Below are 21,400 nucleotides of genomic sequence, written 5' to 3'. Positions count from 1 at the left end.
TGTACTTGGGACAGCATTTATTAAGCACCTACTACATCAATAACTGTGTGAGGCTTTGTTCCATGAAGCCTAGGGATGGATAGCACAGGACCCAGTCTTACAGTGCTCTGTATGTCTAGGAGGAAAAGACAGTCGTGGACAGAACTAACTGGGTTTCCACCAGTAATGATGGTGTCTTTTTGTGGCTGAGTGTGCCACGTTCTGTGACACTTGGGAACCTGGCACGTCATTGCCTTTGTCCTTCATGCTGTTCTCGTTTTGGTCTTGATTACCAGCTAAGTCCTGCTCCTCCATCCTTGAGGAGAAGATGCTTTAAAATAAAAGCATTGGGGCACAGAAGTTCCCTGGCTGAAATTCATACTAAGTTGTAAAGGACTAGTAACCAGTTTTATCCTAAGATCAAAGGAGAATGAAGTAAAAGAGCAAAGGGTGTTGGGGAAACCAAAATGACACTGTTTTAGAATGCAGGCCCCGGCCTGACAGGCCTGGGAGTGGGACAATCTTTAAAAGAACCTTGTGCTAATTCTCCGCTCTGTCCCTGACCCCAGGTGTCCTGCTCTGTTGGTGGTTGGGGACAGCTCGCCTGCGGTGGATGCCGTGGTATGTAGAAATCACAGCTGGTTTCTGTGTTTAATTCAACAGGCAAAGTCTGGTTGACTTTGTTGAAGTGGCCCTGCCTGCCCCTTCTTTCCTCTGCCCCATCAGGGCAGGCGATGTTTCTCTGAAATGCCATATTGGCCTTTGGGCAGAGGGCCCAGCCACTAGTCTGTTTCCCTGGTGGCTGCCAGCCCTGGTTGCCTGGCAGTGTCTCCTCTCCCAGGTCCTCTCACCCTCCGATCTTTGTTTATATGGGCGTGTTTGCCACTTGGCTTCCTGGCCAGGAGACTCGCCTCTTATTTGGGAAGCAGATGGATCTTTCCAAACTGATTGGTGCCTGATGAGCTGGCAGGTGAGAGAGGCACTGGGAGGCAGGGCTTAGGAAAGCTTCCTGACTCCTTTCACCCCTTAACTCCCACCTGCAACTTTGTGGCAGCAAAGAGAGGACTCTGCCTTTTAGACAACCCCACAGCTGGGGAGATGGAAGACTTAGGGGCTATGGATCAGAGTCCTGCAGTACTGCCAGGCCTTGTGCAGTGATCTTCAGAGTGACATTTGCAAATGTTCATGTAGTAAATACTTGGCATGCCTTAACAAACCATGAATTTCTTACGGGCTGACCAACTGGAGATAATCATGGGATACATCAATAGAGATACACTGTTCAGATCAAGGGAGGTGATAGTTTTACTTTAGGCATTTTGAACATCATGGGTTACATGTGGGTATTCTTCCCAATTCCGGATGCCCCTTTCTAGAGGGTCACTGACAAAATGAAGAGAGAAGCCAGCTTGGTCAGCGTGATTTTACCTGAAGAATAGTTGTTAGATCTGGGAATGTTAAAACTGTAGAATCTCTGGCAGCTGGCGGTTAAACAAGGATATTTATTTAGCAGATATTTCTGCAGTACTGTTTACATTTCAGCTACTCTTCATAACAACCCTTTGAAAAAAGATATTATCTCCATTTTATTGATGAGGAAACTGAGGCCCAAAGGAGTTATAACTTATCCAAGTTGTCACAGCTGGTAATGGCAAGGCTTGGATTTAAAGCCACATCTGCTGAATCCCAAACCCCACATACTTTCTTCTTTGCCAGCAGAAATACTGGAGTTTCTGGTGATGGCGGCAGAGTGGCAGGGAAGGGGGAGATGTTTTGACTTTGGCTTCACGTAAAGAATTAACAGATTTCCTCCCTCTTGCGCAGGTGGAGTGCAACTCGAAATTGGACCCAACAAAGACCACTCTCCTCAAGGTACAGGGAAAACAACGGGGTTTGTGTTTGTTATTTCTTAGAAACTCACGTTTTCTGCAATATTGAGTTAGGCTTGAAAAAGGCAAGGCACATGATCAGAAACCATAGAGTTGATGATTTCATCTGTTTATGAACATCTGTTTATGAACATGTTGGGTGCCGACTGGCAATCTGAGGCTGCAAAGATGAGGGATCCTTCTGTGGGACTGCAGGAATCAACAGGCTGCTGGTCTGAGGGTTTTGGGGATAGAGAGACCAGGGATGACTTGGCAGGGGCCCTCCATAGGCTGGGGCCAGGATATTCCTCCAAGAGGGGCTCTGCTTGTCACAATAGGAGAAGACGAGACGTCCCATGGCCGGGGAAGGTCAGGACTTTCTCCGGCAAGTTCATCTGAGCACATGGTGTGCTAGCTCGCTCGCAGCTGGATTTGAGGGTCTGTAGCAACCTCTACCAGTCCCTTGCCAGTTATGACTGATTGCACAATGCAAACCACCGGCTGTTTGTGGCAGCCTCGTCCGGAGATGCAGCACAAGAGTGGGAACCTTTCAGAGGGGCCTCTAAGCCCGGGTGCACCCTTGCAGGGGCAGGTGGCCAGGAGGGACCTGGGTGGAGATGAGGTGGCTCCCTTGCACTGGGGGAAGGACAAGGAAGTGGCATCTGTAGGTCACCGTGCCCTCAACTTCCCCCATAGAAGCAGAATGCCTTTGAAAGGCATGTGGGGGGTGTCCGATACTTATTGAGTGGGAGGCTGTTTTCCTGTATTGGGCTCTTTACGTAGATTTTCTTTCAAGATTCCCTCAGAAGGAAATTGCAAGATTAGAAGCTACTGGGCGTCAAGCTTGCATAATGCCGTACTTTGAGGGCGGTTGTCACAAGTATCGCAAAATGGGTGGCTTAAAGCAACAGATATTTATTCCCTTATAGTTCTGGAAGCTGAAAGTCTGAAATCAAGGTGTGGGCAAGGCCATGCTCCTTCCGTGCTGGGAGAGAATGCTGCCTGCCTCTTCCAGCTTCTGGTGGCTGCTGGCCACACTTGGTGCACCTTAGCTGGTAGATGCATTGCTCTAGTCTCTGCCTCCGTCCTCACTCAGCACTCTCCCTATTGTATCACTGCGTCTGTGTCCAAACTTCCTTCTTCTTGTAATAACATCAGCCATTAGATTGAGGGTCCACTCTAATCCAGTATGACCTCATCTTAACTTGATTGTACCTGCAAATACCCTGTTTCCAAGTGCGGCCACATGGATAGGTACTGGGGTTAGGACTTAGGTATGTCTATTTGGGGGACATAATTCAACCACACCCTACAGCAAAGGGTAGGTGGCTTGACTGAGGTCGGGTGGCCGATTTGATGGTAGATCCAGAAACAGAACTCACTCAGGCCTGATTCTGGAGACTTCCACAGCACCAGCCTCATGTGCCGAGTGCCCCGCCTGGAGGGAACATTTTGGCATCCTGTCCCTGCATGCTGGTTGGGCTGAGGGCTGCCCCAGGTCAGTGTCGCTTTGTGGCTAGTGTTGGGTGTCCAGACTTGAGGCGCCTGGGCTGTAGGATGCCCACAGCCTCACCACTCCCACGAACTCCTCCAGCCCCATTTCACCCCAGGCCACCCTCCCTACAGCCTCCCCCTGCTCCCTTGCCACCAGCCCTGCTCATGTCCAGTCTGGCTGCACGCTCTCACAGGCTGCAGTGGCCTCTTGAGGTTCAGTGATTTCACAGGGACTTTGAACATCCACCATTTAGGAAGGGTACCAGTCAGGAGCTGAATCCGGCCCGAAGACCCAAATTCAACCACTTCCTTTTGAGGGAACAAAGGGAATCTCTGAAAAGGGCCTTCTTTATCAAACCCTTTCGGGTCAGACAGATCCTGGCCTGGAACCTTGCGAGTTCCTTAAGCTCTTTCTAGCCCAGTTTCTGCCTGTAAAATGGGACAGCTGTACCTTCCATGGTTCTTGGGGAATGGAGTGAAATTATCTATGGAGCCTAGCGTAGTGCCTGGCACATAGTAAGCGGCAAGTGATGGTTGCCACCGGGACACCAGCAACCTTGCTTGGTGGGGCTGGAATGCTCCCTACCCACGGTCCACCCTGTTCCTCCTTTGTAAGGCAGGACAAGGCAGGGCAGGGCAGCGGGCAGATGGGCATCCTTTCAGAACAAACTTAGTGCAGATGGCCTTGGCTGTGGTGTTTGGCACTAACCAGCTTCCCTGTCTCCTAGATGGCGGACTGTGGCGGTCTCCCACAGATCTCCCAGGTGAGTGCCACCTTGGCTTTTGCATTACCCAGCTGTCGCCTCCCCCGGGTGGAGTGCATGTGCCTCTGTGACACCTGTTCCCTCATCGCCTTGCTGTGACATCGGATGACAGTTTGTGGACTGTTGGGAAAAGGTGCTATATAGGAGGACTCTGATCCCCTAGGAGCCATCCCCTGTGGAGTGGGTGATACTGCGGTTCACAGAGGTTGGGGGATTTGCCAAGTAGACACACCTTGGTCATCATGGATCAGAATCTAGGTGTGTCTGCCCCAAAGACCATGGGCTTCTGCTGGAGTGAAGGGCCCTGAGAAGCTCCAGCCCAGAGCAGAGGGACATGGAGGAGAGGAAGCCAAATTGTGCGTGTGTGTATGCATGTGTGTGTGCATGTGTGTTTGCAGGTGTGCATGTGTACACATGTCTGTGTGCATGTGTAAATGTGTGTGCACATGTACAAATAAACACATTGATCAATGTAATGTGTTTGCTGCGTAACCGATCCCTTCAATTTCCCCTCCTATAAAGAATCTCACCAACCTGACAAGTAAACTTCTAATCTGTTGTCTTATAATTTTATATCCTGATAGTTTTGTGTTCTGTCTTAAAATGAAGTAGAGTTTTCTGTCATCTTTTTGGTCCAAAACCTACTCTGCCTCCTTTCTTCCTCGTTTTTCCCTTTCTCTATGTAAAATGAGAACAGATGTAACCCTGGTCATAATTAAAATAATTTTCAGAGCTTCAGAGGAGTTCAACTAGCACAGGCTTCGGGGACACCAGCGCAGGGAGGAGCAATTCCTGTGTAACACTGTCGTCCTTGTGCCCTTGCAAGTTGGGTGTATGTTTACACAGGGTTTCCCCATCCTTGATTAAATTAGGTCCTTGCAATAGTACTCAGGTGGGAAGAGCAAGCATTTTATCGCAGTGTCACAGGAGAGGAAACTGAGGCCAAAAGTTGAGAGAGATTGCCCATGATTACTGGAACTAAAACTGGGCCCAGGAATTCTCATTCCCAAGCCTGTGTTCTTGGTTCTCTTCATCATCTTGATCATAGGCGTCCCTGTTCCCTGCAGCCCTGACCTGCTTCTCTTGTCCCTTTCTTCCACTGTCACACAAATTCCAGAGGGCAATTTGAGCATAGCCTCTCTTTTAAATGTCACTTGGCCCTTTGTGGAGTCCTGGCAGGAGTTGGTGGAGAGCAGGGAGGGGGTCAGCCCAGCCTCTACCAGTGCCCTCTCACTGCCTCAGGAGAATAGGACCCAGGGCACTGGATAGAACAGTTGGAATTAACTGAAGAACAGATATGCCTTGCATGTATGCCCGTGATACTTGAGCATTCACCTCCTAGTTTACATTAAATGAACTGAGAGAACTGGTAGAATTGGATGTGGTCTCAGTGTGCCATACACAGTTCACTTAAAGTAACCCAGTGAGTTGCTAATTAATTGGTTTGTCTACCCATCCAGTGAACCATCCAGCCATCATCCATTCATTCTTCTCCATATCCTTTCTTCCTTTTATTTGTCCTTCTCTTGTTCATATTTATCTTTTTTTCCTTCCTTCTGCCCACCAATTCTTTTTTTAATCCATCTATCCTTCCTCCCTCCCTTCCCTTCCCTTCCCTTCCCTTCCCTTCCCTTCCCTTCCCTTCCCTTCCCTCCCCTCCCCTCCCCTTCCTTTCGTCATCCCATCCATCCTTTTCTTTCCACCCATTCATCTATCCATCATCCCTTTTTTCAGCCAGCCTGCTATTGAGACTGATAGTGACTTGCCTCAAGAACGAGTGTTTTGAGTTTGGAGAGCCCAGGGTTAATCTGCGGGACCCACCACTTACTTATTGTGGGACCCTGAGTGGATTTACCTCTCCAAACCTGTTCAGCTATGAAATGTATCTAAGGTAGCAGTGACCTCATAAGGGGTTATCAGGAGTAAATGATTGAACGCAGCAAAGCCCCTTGCACAGGGAGTGGCTCACGATGGCGATGCTGTTATTTTCCACATGCTTGGGTTAGACATGTCCCTTTGTGGAATGTAATCTCCCTGGAGACACACAGAAATAGCTGTGATACTCTGCCCTGTATTACAGGTGAGGAAACTGGCTCAGACAGGTCCTGTAACTTGTCCAAGTTCCACAGCTGTGGGGTGAATGTCCCATCATTATCCCATAGTCTTCCTTTTACTTTTGTGTTTTGTCCTGTCAACATGTGATGGCTTTTGTCTGGAGCCAAGCTCTCAAATGAAGGTGACCACAGGCACACGCCCTGTGGCCTCGGGTGATCGGGTCCCCCAGCAACTGACTGCGTTTTCTCTGCCTGTCTCTCGCAGCCAGCCAAGCTCGCTGAGGCCTTCAAGTACTTCGTGCAGGGCATGGGATACAGTGAGTATGGCGTTCCTCGTGTGCAGTGGGTCGGGGCATGTGTCGGAATTGGAAGTGCTCTGTCCTGAGCCAGGCTTGGATGAGCAATTCTGTGTCCCCCTGGCCAGCTTCAGCTTTCTGGGAAAAAACATTTAGGTGTGTGGAGGGCACGTGGCAGCCTGGAAGGTCTAGCCTCTCATTTATACCAGTGAGGCTCATTTTTCCTCCTTTGTTGAACAGAAGTTGCTTCACACTAGGGGTTTTGGGAGGTTTAGGATGAGGCCTGTCCCTTTAAGCACCAAGACAGTGACAAACAGTGAAACAATAACAGTTTTTTAAATTTTGATCACACGTTTTAAGAGATCACCAGCTATAGTGATGATGAAGACGGTGTCAGTGATGAAAGATACACTAACACATTATTTTATCTCATTGAACTATCACAGTACTCCTTTGACATATTCTTAGCCCATCTTATCAGTGATGAAGCTGAGGCTTTGGGGATCTAAGCAGGGAGTAGAGGGCGGATCTGTGGAAGTTCTTTGAAGACCGCAAAGCTCTATGGAAGTGGCTAACAAAGTTGCTTATATTCAAGGTGGAGCATGCCACATTCAAGTCATGAACTTTGGGAAGTGGAGGATGCATTGGCAGCATCATTCAGGAACTCATTAATTCTTGCTTTGCAGTTCTCGTTGGTTAGACACATACAGCCTTTTTTTCCAGATGTGCTGTCCCAGGACTAGGACAGACCCTGGTGAGTTGTAACTCAGCTGAACAGCAGCCAGTCAGTGCTGTGGGCTTGTCAGCCATAGTCCGGCCCTGACATGACGAGTGGCTCTTCTGACGCCACTGTTGTGGAACTCTAATTTGTGTGTCCGTCCTTACTAGGAAGGTATTGAACTTCTGATCCCTTTTGCCATTTCCTTAAACTGTTTGCCCATGTAGATAGTAAGAGTATGCTTGGTAAGCTGGCTGCAGTCCTAGCCTTGGCCTCAGCCATGATTAGCTCTAGCAAGGCAGGGCTGGCAGGTTTGATTCCATGCCTCAGGCTCAGGCGGGATCCACATCCCCAGGTGCCCTCTTCCAACAGGAGCTATCTGCCAGTGGGGCTCCTGCCTTTCTAGCCTGCTTTCCCCAGCGGAAGCTGCAGGCAAAGGCTGTCACTGGAGATAGCCATGGAGAGAGCCGTGGGGCAGCCCTGCTTTACCCTGCACAGTGTGAATTGTGACTCCTGTTTGTCTTGGCCCCGCCAGGGTTTGGATTTCTGCTTTGAGAGTGTTCTGGAGAGAAAGGAAGTGAATGCTAGACCTCATCTTTCTCCCCGAATCAGCATCTATTTCCAGAAACCCAAAGCCTCCTGCAGGTCTTGGGGGGAAAAAACAGGAAGAGCTATGGTCTCAAAGGCATCAGCCAAAGAGAAGGAAAGGAACTGGTCACTGGCCTCCTGCACACTGCAGGGGGCTGGCTTAATGAACCCTTTGCACACCTGACATCAGTGCTTACTGTGTCCTTCTCATCCTCCTCAGTAGAAATCCCAGATTTGTGGGTGAAGTAGGGGCTCAGAGAAGTATGTGAGCTGCGGATGTGGCATTGACCCCAATTCTTTCTGAATTCAAAACTAGCTCTTTAAGATAGTTCAGGAAGGATTAATTCTCTTTGGGAGTGCCTGCCATCAAAAGCCCCTCCCTGTGCCTATCAGGGAGATAACATAAGCCCTGCATGCTTGGTGTGGATCAGCTGCCCCTGTTGCTGACGTCTGTGACTCCTTGTGGCCTGCTAGCCATGATGCTTCAGGTGGGTGGGACACTAGTTTCCTAAAGCTGCCCTAACAAAGCTCCACAGACTGGGTGACTGAAAACAGTAGAAATCCATTCTCTCAAAGTTCAGGAGGCCTAAAGTCCAAAATCAAGGTATGGGCAGGGCCTTGCTCCCTCCAACGGCACTATGGAAGAACCTTCCCTGCCTCTTCCTGGCTTCTGATGGCCCCAGCGATCCTTGGCTTTACATGGCTTGTGGCTGCATCACTCCAATCTCGGCCTCTGTCTTTGCATGGACTTCTCCCCTGCGTATCCCTGTGTGCTGTTTCTATAAGGGCATCACAGTCATTGGGTTTAGGGTTCCCTGTCAACCCAGGATGGTTTCATCTCGGGATCCTTAACTAATTACAGATGCAAAGACCCTATTTCCAAATAAGGTTCCCTTCTGAAGTTTCAGGTGGGTGTGAATCTTGCAGGACACTGTCTCATCCAGTACAGGTGGGCAGGATTGTTCCTCCTCATTTCACCCCATCAGCACGTGCCATGCACAAGAACATTTGAGGTCTTAGAGAAGATCCCAAAGAATAGGCAGCGCCCTTGTTAGCACCTGGGCTGACAGGCTTCTTTGGGAAAGAGAGATGACAACAAATAGCCCTGCCAGGAACTTGCCGTGTGTCCCCTCTCCCTTTCCCCACCTGTGATGTGCAGGGCCGAGCCCGGCTGACCCCAGGTGTCCTCCCTGCTCCAGTGATCATGGACAGCATGGGGTCATGGGCGTACACACAGGTGCTGATACCAGGGGTCAGTATTAACATCCCTTTACAGATGGGAACAGGGAGGCTTAGGGGGATACTCTCAAAATTGCACAGCTTTTAAGAGGTGGCAGAATTGGGGTACAGACCCAGATCTGGGTTCAAGTCACTCATGGTGTGAGTGCAGCAGTTCTTTCCCTCACCTGGGCCTCGCCGTCTCTCTCTGTGAGTGGACATGGAGAGGACGGGGGCCCAGCAGCTGGATGGCTGCAGGGATCAAGGCTTCTCTGGGGTTGGCATGTAGAAGGGCGTGTGGTTGGTGGATAGGCATGCCTGGCTCCTCACCTGGCAGTCTCCTGCCCTCTAACTGGCTGTTTCTTGTCCCCCTAGTGCCCTCGGCTAGCATGACCCGCCTGATGCGGTCCCGCACAGCCTCTGGTTCCAGCGTCACTTCTCTGGATGGCACCCGTAGCCGCTCCCACACCAGCGAGGGCACCCGCAGCCGCTCCCACACCAGCGAGGGCACCCGCAGCCGCTCCCACACCAGCGAGGGGGCCCACCTGGACATCACCCCCAACTCGGGTGCGGCCGGTAACAACGCCGGGCCCAAGTCCATGGAGGTCTCCTGCTAGGCGGCCTGCCCAGCCGCCACCCCCGGACTCTGTTCTCTGTAGCGGCCCCCTCCTCTCCAGCCCCTTTTCGCCCCCTGCCTGCCACACTGCGCCTAACTCGGTATTAATCCAAAGCTTATTTTGTAAGAGTGAGCTCTGGTGGAGACAAATGGGGTCTTATTATGTGGGTGCCCTCTCCAAAGGCGGGGTGGCAGTGGACCAAAGGAAGGAAGCAAGCATCTCTGCATTCGCATCCTCTTCCATTAACCAGTGACAAGTTGCCACTCTCCTCCCCTCCCTCAGAGACACCAAACTGCCAAAAACAAGACACGTAGCAGCGCACACTTCACAAAGCCAAGCCTAGGCTGCCCTGAGCATCCTGGTTCAAACGGGTGCCTGGTCAGAAGGCCAGCCGCCCACTTCCCGTGTCCTCTTTAACTGAGGAGAAACTGAACCAGTTTCCAGAAACAAAATCCTTTTCTCATTTCAGGAGGGGAGTAATAGTGATGTGCAGGGACCTCTTTGAAACAGGCAAAACAAGAAGGGGGAAAAGGTGGGATTTATGTTGAGGCTAGAGGCATTTGGAACAACCAATCTATGCAGTTAACTTGAAGAAACAGATTTTTAAAGTTGGTGCGTCTAGGAAGCTTTGAATGCAGAAGCAAACAAGCTTGATTTTTCTAGCATCCTCTTAATGTGCAGCAAAAGCAGGCAACGAAATCTCCTGGCTTTACAGACAAAAATGTTTCAGCAAATGTTGCGCATCATGGTTTTTGAAGGCTTTAGTTCTGCTTTCTGCCTCTTCTCCACAGCCCAACTTCCCACCCCTGATACATGAGCGAGTGATGATTCTTATTCAGGGAGAAGATCATTTAGATTTGTTTTGCATTCTTTGAAATGGAGGGAAACATTCCACAGCTGCCCTGGCTGTGATGAGTGTCCTTTCAGGGGCCGGGGTAGAAGCATTGGGGTGGGGGCGGAATTGGGGTTACTCGATGTAAGGGATTCCTTGTGGTTGTGTTGGGATCCAGTGCAGTTGTGATTTCTGTGGATCCCAGCTTGGTTCCAGGAATTTTGTGTGATTGGATTAAATCCAGTTTTCAGTCTTCGACAGCTGGGCTAGAACGTGAACTCAGTAGCTGAACCTACCTGACCGAGTCACGTTCTTGGATCCTCAGAACTCTTTACTCTTGTGGGGGTGAGGGTGGGGGTGGGAACTCGTGGGGAGCGCTGGCTGAGAAAATGTAAGGATTCTGGAATATGTATTCCATGGGACTTTCCTTCCCTCTTCTGCTTCCTCTTTTCCTGCTCCCTAACCTTTCGCCGAATGGGGCAGCACCACTGACGTTTGTGGGCGGCCAGCGCGGCTGCCAGGCTCCTGTACTACTGCCTTGTACTTTTCATTTTGGCTCACCGTGGATTTTCTCATAGGAAGTTTGGTCAGAGTGAATTGAACATTGTAAGTCAGCCGCTGGGGCCCGAGGATTTCTGGGACCCGGCGGTTGGGAGAAGGGAGTAGTCCAGCCTTCCAGGTGGCATGAGAGGCAATGACTCGTTACCTGCCGCCCATCACCTTGGAGGCCTTCCCTGGCCTTGCGCAGAAAAGTCGGGGATCGGGGCAAGAGAGGCTGAGTACAGATGGGAAACTATTGTGCACAAGTCTTTCCAGAGGAGTTTCTTAATGAGATATTTGTATTTATTTCCAGACCAATAAATTTGTAACTTTGCAGCGGCTTGTGTCTTTTTTGTGTCCCTGAGAGATTGTGTGTGTGAAACATTACAGTGCAGGGATGGCTGTTTCACTGGGGGGTTGCCCACCCTTGACACCTAGGGGGCCCCAGCCCCTCATCTCTGGAATTCTTTGCTTCAGAGCAGCACGTCCAGCAGAAATTTAAGTCAGCTGATATGTTACTTCTAATTTCCTGGTGGCCTCGTTTTCAAAAGTGGAAAGAAATGGACGAAATTAATTTTAATAATACATTTATCTCAAGATGTCTAAAATATGACCACTTCTATGAAAACTGTTGCGCAGGTATTTTGCATTCCTTTTTCATTCTGGGAACCCTAGTGTGTCTTTCACACTCACGGCCCTTTCAGACCAGCTGCACTTCAAGTGACCAGTAGCTTAGACAGTGCAGTGATAAGAGGATAAAACTTTTCATAATTTGAGGAAAACAGCTTTTTTATTTTTAACATTTATTTTTATTTTTTGAGACAATAGTCTCACTTTGTCACCGAGACTCAAGTGAAGTGGCACGATCTTGGCTCACTGCAACCTCCGCCTCCCAGGTTCAAGCAGTTCTCCTGCCTCAGCCTCCTGAGTAGCTGGGATTACAGACGTATGCCACCATGCCCAGATAATTTATTTTTATTTTTATTTTTTATTTTTAGTAGAGATGGGGTTTTGCCATGGCCAGGCTGGTCTCGAACTCCTGACCTCAAGGGATCCGTCCACCTAGGCCTCCCAGAGTGCTGGGGTTACAGGTGTGAGTCACCGTACCCAGGCTACATTTTGTTTGGATTACAAAAAAATGTATGTGGAAAGACCATTCCTTTTCTCATGCCCAATGACAACCATTGTAATGCTTGCTTTCTATTCTACATTAAAAAAAAGTTAAAAGATTTTAGTATAACCTCTTATTTTAACTATTTAAGATTAGTTTAAAATGTACAGACAGTTGCAAAGAATACAGCGAGTTGCCATATAGCCTGTACTCGGTGACCCCTGTCATTAATATCTGACGTTACTGCATACTTGTCACAACCAGGAGATCAGTTGGATGTTGCTGTTAACTAAGCCCTGAACCATATTGAGAATTCACTGGGGTTCCCCTAATGTCCTCTCTCTGTCCAGGATCCCATCCAGGACACCCCATTACATTTTGTTGTCATGCTCAGCTTCCTCTGGCTTGTAACAGTTTCTCAGATTTTCCTTTTTTTTTTTTTTGAGACGGAGTCTCGCTCTGTCGCCCAGGCTGGAGTGCAGTGGCCGGATCTCAGCTCACTGCAAGCTCCGCCTCCTGGGTTCACGCCATTCTCCTGCCTCAGCCTCCGGAGTAGCAGCGACTACAGGCGCCCGCCACCTCGCCTGGCTAGTTTTGTTTTTTGTATTTTTTAGTAGAGACGGGGTTTCACCGTGTCAGCCCGGATGGTCTCCATCTCCTGACCTCGTGATCCGCCCGTCTCGGCCTCCCAAAGTTTTTTTTTTTTTTTTTTTAACTTGAGACAGTTTCACTCTGTCGCCCAGACCAGAGTACAGTGGCGCGATCTCAGCTCACTGCAACTCCGCCTCCCAGGTTCAAGCAATTCTACCTCGCCCTCCCAAGTAACTGGGATTACAGGCACAGGCTGCCACGCCCAGCTAATTTTTTTTGTATTTTTGTAGAGATGGGTTTTCACTGTGTTGTCCAGGCTGGTCTCACAACTTCTGAGCTCAGGGAATCCACCCGCCTGGGCCTCCCAAAGTGCTAGGATTACAGGTGTGAGCCACCTCGACTGGCCAGAGTTTCCTTTTTCTTTGACAGCGTTGAGAAGCACTAGTCAGGCATTCTATTGCAGGTCTCTCCACTGAGATTTGTAGGTAGTTCTTCTCATGGTACAACTGGGGGCTGTGGGTTTTTCGGGGAAGCCCATAGAGGTGGTTTGTCCTGCTTCTTACATCATATCCAGGCCACACACTATCACTGTCGTTTATTGCCAGTGGGATTAATGGTGATGGCCTAGCTGGGGTAGTGTTTGCCAGATTTCTCCATCGTCAAGTTACCCTTTCTACTTCTCCATATTCATTCTTTGGATGCGCGAACCCCCAGAATTTGAGACAGTTCTCCGTTCATTTAGAAAGTTTATTTTGCCAAAGCTGAGGACGTGCACCTGTGACCCAGCTTCAGGAGGTGCTGAGGACGTGCACCTGTGACCCAGCTTCAGGAGGTGCTGAGGACGTGCACCTGTGACCCAGCTTCAGGAGGTGCTGAGGACGTGCACCTGTGACCCAGCTTCAGGAGGTGCTGAGGACGTGCACCTGTGACCCAGCTTCAGGAGGTCCTGACGACCTGTGACCAAGGTGGTTGGGGCACAGTTTGGTTTTATACATTTTAGGGAGACACAGACATCAATCCATACATGTAAGAACCATACAAAGGTTCCATCCAGAAGCAGGGACAACTAGAAGCAGGAAGAGGAATTCCAGGTCACAGGTAGGTGAGAGACGGTTGTATTCTTTTTATGTATGTATATATGTATTTATTATACTTTAAGCTCTAGGGTACATGTGCACACCGCATGTTCTCACTCATAGGTGGGAATTGAACAATGAGAACACTTGGACACAGGATAGTTGTATTCTTTTGAGCTTCTGATAAGCCTTTCCGAAGGAGGCAATCAGAACATGCATCTATCTCAGGGAGCAGAGGGATGACTTTGAATAGAATGGGAGGCAGGTTTGCCCTGAGCCATTTCCAACTTGACTTTCCCCTTTAGCTGAGTGATTTTGGGGACCCCAGGATTTTCCTTTCACAGAAGCAAGTCACTAAGTGTAGCCCCCGCTCAAGGACAGGCCCCCACTGAGAACAGCTCTCATGCTATTCTCTATGTTGGTTTTTCTTCACTTCCCTTGAAGAATTTCTTAGGCTTTGTAAAATGTTTAGCTGTAAACACTTTCGAAGTCTGCACCATCGTGCAACAGGTGGATATGCCGTGGTTCACAGCCCTGCTGTTTAGGATCTAGACTTGGAAGAAGGTGGGGACATCACCTCAGCACAGAAGGGCGAGAGGGCATTCCCAGCAGAGGGGCCAGTTTGGGCACCAGCACTGAGGTGGATGGTATGTGTCTTTTTTTTTTTTTTTTTTTTTAGATGGAGTTTTGCCTTTGTCACCCAGGCTGGAGTGCAATGGCATGATCTCGGCTCACTGCAACCTCCACCTTCTGGGTTCAAGCGATTCTCCTGCCTCAGCTTCTGGAGTAACTGGGGTTACAAGCATGTGCCACTACACCCAGCTAATTTTTTGTACTTTTAGTAGAGACGGGGTTTCACCATGTTGGTCAGGCAGGTCTTGAACTCCTGATCTCAGGTGATCCACCTGCCTCAGCCTCCAAAGTGCTGGGATTACAGGAGTGAGCCACTGCATCCAGCCTGTTATGTGTCTTTGTGAGGAACGTGCAGTGTAGACCTGGGCAGATGACCTTGTGAGCTGTGCGTGGCAGGTGAGCCTGGAGTGATAGTTTTTACAACTGCATCCTGTCCCAGCAGGGGCTGAGGGGAAGGCAGGGTCTTTGGGCTTCTTTGTGCCACGGATGACCCCACTGATAAGTCAGAGAAGACTTCAGACTCCTCCTCTGAAGAGTTTTAAATGCGTAAAATAAAATACATAAGACTAAAAAAGCCACTTATAGAGAAGTATAATTATCCAAATGTGACTATTGTGTGACCTAGTCACATGCACTTCTTCAGCAGTAATGTGGAAGCAGACCTCAACATCGCTGCAATTTCCAAGTCCTGTACTTTGAGCTATCTGCTGCAATTGAAATAAGAGGATTATCTGGATTACAGCTGCTGATACTATTAGGATTTGTCGCCTACATTTAGATAGAAGGAAATGCTAAGTTGCAATTAGTGGTTAGGAACAACAAAGATGCATTTTTTTTCACCATCTGAGAACAGGGCCCTCTGGATTTTATACATAGATTCTTGGAGGACCCAGGGACCCCAGGTTAAGAAGCCCTGTTTAAAGTCAGGGGAGGGAGGAGCATGTTGGCTCATGATTATTCAACAAACATAAGAAGTGCCTTTCCTACTTTGTGTCCTGTGTAAGACGGGAACTAAGATAAAGTAGGTGGTGGAGGAAATGGCGAGGAAGCATCAGAGCAGGGTGTTGTGCCAGCTTTGAGGAGTCAATGTGGCACCGAGACCTGCTGTAGTCTGGCTTCTGAGAGGAAGCAACTGTTGCAGGTGTTTACATGTATCAGTGCTATTTAGAGATACATACCCAAAGTCTGTCTGGCCAGCTGGGGATCTGATTCTGGTCTCCTAGCTGCTTGTTTTGGTTTCAAATCTTCCATTCTTGGGTTTCAGCAGCCCCTGGGAGGCCAAGTGTGTGCTGAGATTAGCATGTACAGGGTCTGTCTTTGGCCCTTTTCAGTTTCCCTAAGAAAGTCATTGGGTTGACCCCTAGATCTGGCCTAAATCCATTGGCTTACGTATTTATATTGGGCTTCTTAGGCTACGTGGAAACCCTTCGCCAGTGTCCCACATGGAATCCAAGAGCAGAAGGTGAGGCTTGGCCCTATGAGGTGGGAGACAGGATTGGGGAGGAGTTAGCCGTCTCCTTTCTAAGATCAGATTTTTCTGTAACTCTGAAGCATAAAATGGTGGCCCTAACCCAGGGGCTACCTGACCTTTTGGCTCTTGAACCAAAAACGAATCAGGTCTTTCTGTCTCTTAAGGGGAAGAATGTCATTGGTCCAGCTCTACTCAGGTGCCACTCCCTGTCTAATTAACTGTGACTGGGCTCACGTTGCTCCTGCACCCTTCCCCCCACATACATGCAGCGGCGTCTGAGTAATTGATGTCCTTGTGGCCATGAATTGGGCGTATCTGTTGCATGATTAAGTCCATTGACAGCAAAGCTCACTGTGGCAGAACATGCCCTTTCTCATCCCTGCTTTGAGAAGTGTCTGCTGAATGCCCAGTCCTCCCCAGGAGGCAGGCACCAACACGCAGAGATGGGACATCTAGCATGTGTAACACATGTCACTGTGGGTGTCCTTTTTCCTGCAAACTAGGGATTCTTTTCTTTTCTTTTCTTTTCTTTTCTTTTCTTCTCTTTCTTTTCTTTCTTTTCTTTCTTTCTTCTTTTCTTTTCTTTCTTTCTTTCTTTCTTTTTTCTGGTTCTTTCTTTTCTTTCCTTCTTTTCTTTCTTATTTTTCTTATTCTTCTTCTCTTCTTCTTTCTTCTTCTCTTCTTCTTCCCCCCTCCTCCTCCTCCTCCTCCTCTCCTTCTTCCTTCTTCTTCTTCTTCTTCTTCTTCTTCTTCTCTTCTTCTTCCTTCTTCTTCTTCTTCTTCTTCTTCTTCTTCTTTCTTCTTCTTCTTCCTCCTCCCCTTCTTCTTCTTCCTCCTCTTCTTCTTCTTCTTCCTCTTCCTCTTCCTCTTCTTCTTTTTTTTAGATGGACTCCTGCTCTGTCACCCAGGCTGGAGTGTAGTGGTATGATCTGGCCTCCCAGCAACCTCCACTTCCTAGGTTCAAGTGATTCTCCTACCTTAGCCTCCCAAGTAGCTGGGACTACAGGTGCACCACCATGCCTGGGTAATTTTTTGTATTTTCAGTAGAGGTGGGGTTTCGCCATGTTGGCCAGGCTGGTGAGATTTCTTCTGTATCAACAGGACCAGCATAGAGCAAAGCACATAACAGGAGACTTTTGTTAAATTAACAGATATATACTTTCTTTAATAATATTTAGTGTGCTTTATAGATTATTTCACCTTTTTATTATTTATTTGTGAGGATTTTCCTTGCTTCATATAGATGAGAAAACCAAGGCTCAGAGAGAATAAATCGCTTGCCCAGTCATTTCTAAAATGGATTAAATCCCTTGCTGTCTTGTTGTCTTTTAAAACCGTTCACTGAGCACATGACTCATGCCCCCACTTATTGATGTCTTGGATTGTGGAACACAGTAAATTCCGGGGACTAAGACTGTGGATGCCCGTAAGGTTGTTACTGACTGTGGCGGCTGTTTGTCCCTCCATTATTACATAGTCCCACTCGGACTTAGATGACCTGCTTTTATATCTTTCATCTGGCTTTTAATTTTTCCACCTTCTCCTCTGCTGCCGGGCTGGCCTCTGCTATCAATAAGCCTGCTTCGGGCAGCTTCCTCTCCCTTTTTACGGAATGGACTAAGAAATCTACATTGTTAGGGTTGTGTGAAAAACAAGAGCAGTGAGGTTTAGGCTAGAGATCTGGAGACATTCGTTCCAGAATAAAATACATGAAGCAGTGCACGGGCTTCGTGACAGCTTGTTTGTCTCCTCAGAAGTCATTTTTGCTCATTCCTACATTTAGAAAGAACCAGATTCAACTAGAATTTTTGGTTCTCTGAATACAGAGGATGCCTTTGCATTCCGATTTTGTCAGTAGGGGTGATGGAGAACACTGGCATCTCTGCAATGCTTTTGAAAAGAAAATGCTTCATAATGAAATGCTCTGGCCATTTCCCCTAAATCCCATTTCCCCCCCAATTCAGCCACCTGATATCCTAAAAAATTGCCCTAACATCTATACATTCATCTTAATCTGAGGCACCCACAGGACACCATGATCTAAGTTCCAATTTTGAAACCGATATGTTTCAGGATAGAGGCGTTCCTAGAAAGAATTTGTGTGACGATTATATTTTTATTGGAATGGAGCCTCCCCTTGACTTTTTATACTCTCATCATGTGTTCTGGGGTCAAGTGGATGATAGGGATTTGGCCAAGAGGTATCAAAAGAGGCATTCACTTCATCTGCCCCAGCCATCTGCACATCTGTTCACACAGCTCAGCATATGCTGTGTGCTGTGTCGGGCTTGGGAATCATAGAGAAGTAACACACCCTTCCTGCTTTAGAGAAGCTGGGTTTTAAATCAAGTGACAGCATAACATGAAAACATAAAAAGCAAAAAATTAAGGGGCTCAGCAGTCTATGGCTGAGGTAAAAGAGCATTCAACTGAGTATAGATAGTGACACTATAACTGAGTATAGATAGTGACACTATAACTGAGTATAGTTTTCTTTACATTTGCTATTTTAAATAAGGGCTAAATAAATTAAATATACACACATACACATTGACATTAATTCTTACTGCAGCCTTGCTGATTACCCCCAGTTTATGAAGAAACTCAGCTGATAATAGATGTGTTTAGTAAGTGCTTCATGTTCTAAGTTTATTAAGTGCTTAGTATTCTAAGCTCTATTTTAAAATTTTGTATGAAATATGCATCCCACTGAGGGGTAGGTACAATCATTTTCTACATCTCACAGCTGGAGAAACTGAGGCTCAGATGGGCCTAGTGAGGAAAAAAGGATATCAAGATCCATTTGAGGCCCAAAGTCAGGACTGTTTCCATTGCATCTGCACCCTTCCTTATGCTTCTTTTTCCTCCTCTTAGTTCCTAAGGCAGGTGGCAATAGATATTCCGTCCACCCATCCGATCCTTGCTTACTCAGTTCTTTACATGTGCCTGCTTCTGAGCTAGGCTCAGAGGAAGCAACTACAGTCCCTGACCTCACGGTACTCAGTCTCATTGGGGATGTAGAAAGACACTGAATATGTGAGTGAGTGAATGAATGAATGCCAAAAATTTCACTTTATATTTACATGAGGTGTCTTCCAGCCCGGATACATTGGCAGCCCTTGTCTTCTCTGAGTTCTAAACTTTGTGTTTCTAAACCCATTTCCAAACTTTTTTAGCCATTTTAATGTCACTGTATAAAGTGTCTGGGACCTCGTTTCCACCATCTGCACATTTATTGAACGTGCTCAATGCTCCATCATTGGCTCATAACAACTGCAGGTACAAGAGAAGCCACCAAATCCAGTACGTGACTTTGCCGATGGTTTATACCCTTAAGGAGAAAAGCCTTACACAGAGAACTTGAGCAATGAGACCCTTCACACTGAGCAAACACGTTCCCCACTACACAAATCACGAGAAAAACGAGGACTGTTGTGAAACATGACAGATTGCCCAAGTGCTATTTTTCTTCTATTGGAAAATTCTAAGACGTTTCCTCATGTGTAGTTTTTCAGTCACAAAAACGGCAGTAGGAATATTTAAATATTAAATCACAATTTGAAAATAGATATATACATACATATACATACACACGCAGAGATACATAGTTGACTGTTATGATTCCCAGATATGCAGGGTTATCACTGTGGCTGCTTTGCATCAAGACAAGTTTGTAAGAAGCAGTGACATAGTTCAACGTAGTAGTCAGGAGCTAGATGACTTCCCTGTAATTGCTACGGGCACACAGTACAAGGCTAGCGAGATTACAGACAATCATATCATTTGAGTCTACTATCTTTGATAACTCTGAATCATTTTCAAAGTTAAAATTGCAGCTCTTGTCAGTAAAGCGCCTCTTATAAAGGTCATGCCTTCTGATTTGGGGACAGAATAACTAGGCGCAGCACAAGAAGAGATGGCTCAGGTATCAGACTATCCTGGGTTTCCAGTCTTGGTCTGCTGTTCACTAGCTGGTAAGACCTTGAGTAAACTATTAAACTTCTGTGAGACTCAGATGATAGTGTCATTTTCTGTAGGTCTGCTGTGAAGATTAAATGAGATATGGCAGGAAAGCACCTTCCACAGGCTTGGTGTATGCTAAGCGCTCATCAAATGCTTATAATCAGGTTTAGCAAGATTTAATTTGGTGAATTCAGATCTCCCTCCCTGTTGCACACCTAAGCACACCTGAGTAATTCACTCTAAGTACTAATGTAAATTTCCTCAGCCAAGGTTAACTAACCCGTAGGGTACCTATTATTTGTCTCAGAACATATAGTTAACAAGGGACTGGAGAGGTGTGATCTATTTGGTCTATTTGAAGCCCCTTGTGGATATGATTCTCCAATAGGAGTCATTCAGGTCTTTTCTAGAGGCCTCTGTAAGAGCAAGGGCTGATAGAATAAGCTGGTGTTTGGGCTCTAACTTTTTGGGGGCTGACTTCTCAGAAAATCTGAGTCCCACATGTTCCATTTATGAAATAGTGAAGAGACGCATACTCAAAATTGCTGTAACAATTAAATAAGATAATGAACAACTTAGCATAGTGCTTGGCACCGAGTAAACACTCAATCAATGGAGATTTTTTCCATTATATGTATTATTCTTCATTTTTATTGAATCCGGCCACACCATTGCAGGGAAATTCTGACTTAGAAAGAGCTTCATTACATTGGATCCAAATTTCCTTCTCCATGACTTCAACCCACGGGTCTGAGACTTGCCCTCTGGGCTCTGCATAAGATAGTTCCATTTCTCAAAACCAGTGGCGACTGGGTTATTCTGACCACCTTCTTCCACCCATTGCCAGAATAATCCCTAGTTTCTCCAACCCGACTTCCTATGATCTTTGAAAGCTAAGTTCAGTTTCCCAAACTGAGATGCAAATTCAGTAAGAACCTAGCTCTTGGGTTTTCACTGAATTCCTTTTTTTTTTTTTTTTTTCTTTTTTTTGAGGCGGAGTCTGGCTCTGTCGCCCAGGTTGGAGTGCAGTGGCGGGATCTCAGCTCACTGCAAGCTCCGCTTCCTGGGTTTTTTACACCATTCTCCTGCCTCAGCCTCCTGAGTAGCTGGGACTACAGGCGGCCGCCACCTCGCCCGGCTAGTTTTTTTTTTGTTGTTTTTTTTTTTTGTATTTTTTAGTAGAGACGGGGTTTCACCATGTTAGCCAGGATGGTCTCGATCTCCTGACCTTGTGATCCGCCTGCCTCGGCCTCCCAAAGTGCTGGGATTACAGGCTTGAGCCACCGCGCCCGGCCTTCACTAAATTTCAAATAGAGTAAGCTGTTATCCAGCCTTGTAATTTGTAGATGGCAGGTGTTTTCACTCTAAGAAAATCTAATATGATTCACACTGACTTACAGAAGAGATCATTCATGGGGTGAATTCTCTTTATACAAGAGTTCTTGTATATGCATATACAAATATATGTATATATACACACACATTTCTTTAAAATATTAAATGTCTCTTTTGCTAAGGCACTTAATATAAAATTTTGATTGTGAAAATTATGTTTTCATGTGGCTTTGGAAGAAGAGAGCTTCGAAT

The 21,400-nt window shown here is 47.2% G+C and overlaps 1 protein-coding gene across 2 annotated transcripts in view; it reads left to right on the top strand.

Moving 5' to 3' along the window:
• NDRG1 (N-myc downstream regulated 1) overlaps positions 1-11,304 on the top strand; it is a 60,262-nt gene extending 48,958 nt beyond the window's left edge. For both annotated transcript variants that reach the window (XM_033202628.1, XM_033202629.1), the window contains 5 exons: positions 549-600; positions 1,804-1,851; positions 4,070-4,105; positions 6,425-6,476; positions 9,355-11,304. In XM_033202628.1, coding sequence (XP_033058519.1) covers positions 549-600; positions 1,804-1,851; positions 4,070-4,105; positions 6,425-6,476; positions 9,355-9,596 — 430 coding nt within the window. In that variant the 3' untranslated portion in view covers positions 9,597-11,304. The remainder of the gene's footprint in view (positions 1-548; positions 601-1,803; positions 1,852-4,069; positions 4,106-6,424; positions 6,477-9,354) is intronic.
• The last annotated feature ends 10,096 nt before the right edge of the window (positions 11,305-21,400 follow it).

This window comes from Trachypithecus francoisi, unplaced genomic scaffold (assembly GCF_009764315.1).
Source record: "Trachypithecus francoisi isolate TF-2019V2 unplaced genomic scaffold, Tfra_2.0 Lachesis_group7, whole genome shotgun sequence".
NCBI classification, from domain to species: Eukaryota; Metazoa; Chordata; class Mammalia; order Primates; family Cercopithecidae; genus Trachypithecus; species Trachypithecus francoisi.
The sequence above is the reverse complement of the archived record's forward strand: the minus strand, read 5'-3'. Positions and strand labels throughout refer to the sequence as shown.